At 40.5% G+C, this 2,911-nt stretch overlaps 1 protein-coding gene across 1 annotated transcript in view; it reads right to left on the minus strand.

Moving 5' to 3' along the window:
• KIF13B (kinesin family member 13B) overlaps positions 1-2,911 on the minus strand; it is a gene marked incomplete at its 5' end in the record, with an annotated part of 117,502 nt that overhangs the window by 21,618 nt on the left and 92,973 nt on the right. The window contains 2 exons of the mRNA XM_009082894.1: positions 1,329-1,349; positions 2,287-2,340. Of these exons, the coding sequence (XP_009081142.1) occupies positions 1,329-1,349; positions 2,287-2,340 (75 nt within the window). The remainder of the gene's footprint in view (positions 1-1,328; positions 1,350-2,286; positions 2,341-2,911) is intronic.

Consider the following 2,911-nt stretch of genomic DNA (forward strand, 5'->3'; position numbering starts at 1 on the left):
TAGAGAGAGAGATGAGGTCACAGAGTAAAACTTAAGGAGAAGAATATTCTGGAATGTGTCAAGGGCTCCCACAGGCTTGACAGATCAGTCCTACACCCAATTGTGGTGCTGTTACTATCCTGTGACTGGTGTTTCTTATTATGTAATAAATGCCTTGTTTGAGCTTAGCCTATTATATAGTCACTTGTAAACAAATCCAAATTCCTGGTAAAATAACAATACATGACTGCTTTTCCACCAAATTTCTCATAAAGTGACAAAGACATCTGACTGAAGTGAAACTCTGCCTATCAAGCCACTCTCGGCTCCTTTATGCTAAACCAGACAGGACTGATATCACCAGTGTGCTTTATGTCTGTGTGCAATATTTAAGAATTCCTTTAACATTTCATTGTGATTACAAAAGCTTTTGTTCATGTCCCTATGGAAACTGAATCCTGGAATCCCAGAATGGTTTGGGTTGGAAGGGACCTTAAAGACCATCCAGTTCTAACTCCCTGCCATGGGTAGGGACACCTTCCATTAGACCAGGTTGCTTCAAGCCCTGTCCAACCTGGCCTCGGAACCAGAGATCCATTTGAAATTAGAAATTTCCAAGAGAGGAGTCTGCACCCTCCATGTCCTGAGTAACAAGTGCCTTGAACTGAAGCTCATTGCAAGCAAGGAGATCAGCTACACCACCTCAGCCCCACATTCCAGCAGCACAGTGTGTCTCTCAGCAACTACAGCCACGGACAAGAGCTGCAACACCACATGCAACCATTACCAACTAGCTCCAGTTAACCAAAGCTTGGGACAAAGAGTCATTCATCCAAGAGCATTAACATGAAACTAAGGATAAACACGTTTTCCATTGGCCCAGTATCAATTTAAAATCATTTGTTCATAGAAATCAAGAGCTGTTGACACTGAACTGCAAAAGCCATCAAGCCTGAGAAAGATTTGGAAGAAAGTCTCAGCATTTATCTCATCTCTAGGTTACTGTACACTTGACTTGTTTTCCTGTCTATTTTTTTTCAGCTGAGATGGAGCCATTTCTGAAATAACTTCACTCTGTCCAAAAAAACTGTGAGAAACTGCACTAAACAGCCACAGCTCAGTAACAAACCATCACATGCACCCAAGGAGAAACTTCTCTGCTTTGTACCAGTTCACACTGCATTAATGACAGGATTTCAATGGAAAAACTCGTTTGCTGTGTACTATGCAAATGAGGCACCACCAGCAGCATCTTCAAAGCAGGAAATAAAAGCGTGTGAGGGAGCAAAATAAACTTTATAGTGAGATAAAATTATTATCCCACTCATTAGGTGGACCTAATGCATTACCTCTGCTGGGACCTTTGGACTCTGAAACATGCAATGAGAGAAATCGTTGAGGGGAAGGGAGGAGAAAAACAGATATCATTAAGCACTCTGGTCTCTCATTTTTGCTTAAAAAACCTACAATATTGAAACAACCCACAGTTCTCTCCAAATAGAAGTTGCTATAAGCACTTTATCACCTGCACATATTTTAGCATTCTCTACATGGATCAGATGTAGCAGATTTAGCAACCAATGCTAGAGCACTACATCAAAATTCTATTATTCTGTGCAACTGCATTATGCATTAAAATGCCTTGTCACCACCAGATTCTCCCTTTTAAAATGACTACATGCTTGCTGGGCAGAATATCTATCAGGAGAAGATCCTTCAGTTTATCTAGGATTTGGAAAATAAGTTTAAATTTAATCTTTCACCTTTTAAAGAAATATTTTTTATCTATACCAGTGATTCTAAGGAGTGGAATGGGCTGAATTATCACCCACTATAAGCTTAAGACCACTGGAAGGTCAGAGACTCTTCACAGGCCTCTATTCTGTCCTAGACATTGACCCGAACTTACGTATGAACCCAAATCAGTCCCTTACACCCAGAAGGTTTGCATCCACCCAGGTGAAAGCTTTGGAAGATCTCTGAAGCTTGACATGAGAAAATTTCCCCTGATAAAGGCACTCCCATGTGAGGGATGGCTATGTTTATTGTCTGCTCAACTCAGGTCTGCTCTTCTACATCCCACAGTGCTTGGCATGACAAAGGCCTAGAAATTTTCCCAGAGATATATAGTGCAGCACATCCAAACCTATTCATGTCCTAGGAAGAGACCCAAGGATCCAGGAGCACATGGGTGTGCCCCATTTTTTACAGATGTTTCCCACTTATGCCTCTGCAGCTGGGATAGTGGAGTCACTGCAGCTTCCCTTTTTCCACTGAAGATCTCCCAGGAGATCTGCAGACACTCACCCTGTTACTGCTCAGGTTATATGGAGGTGCTAAATCCTGGCGACTTGCAGAAAGCTGAAACAGTTAAGAGAAGAATTATTTCTTAGCAAGAACTTAAAAACCTGATAAATATGCCTCTTGACAAACACAAAGAAGGGTAAAAAGAAGCAGTTTTGTGGTTAAAGCAGAACTGAAATCCCATAGACAGAAGGTGAAATCCTGATTATTGACCTGAAAAGAGACAGATTTTGACAAATTTGCCAGTTCTATCAAAGGATTTCTTTCCAAATTTTGAATACCAGAAGTCTCATTTTTCTTATGCACAACACACAGTTCAAGTTCAGTAACTACTTGTAACTTGCTTGCAAATCTTCTAAAGAAAAAGAGGGAAAAGTCTTCAACTTGCTAAGTGAATGAAAAATTTCCAAAGTTCAGGAAAAAATATGCCAAGTACTTCTTATGTTGCTTTTTCAGGCAATCTGGATTTATGGAGGTGCTTTCAAGCACACTAGTCTGTATGATCTAGGTAGGAATATGTGCAGATTTTGCTTGCATTTAGAGATTTCCATGCTCACAAACAGCACAGATGAAGAGAAGGATCAAAAAGAAGCAAATTCATTGCTATACTCCAGGACCTGTAAGGGAA

The sequence above is a fragment of the Acanthisitta chloris genome, unplaced genomic scaffold, assembly GCF_000695815.1.
Source record: "Acanthisitta chloris isolate BGI_N310 unplaced genomic scaffold, ASM69581v1 scaffold3299, whole genome shotgun sequence".
Taxonomy (NCBI): Eukaryota; Metazoa; Chordata; class Aves; order Passeriformes; family Acanthisittidae; genus Acanthisitta; species Acanthisitta chloris.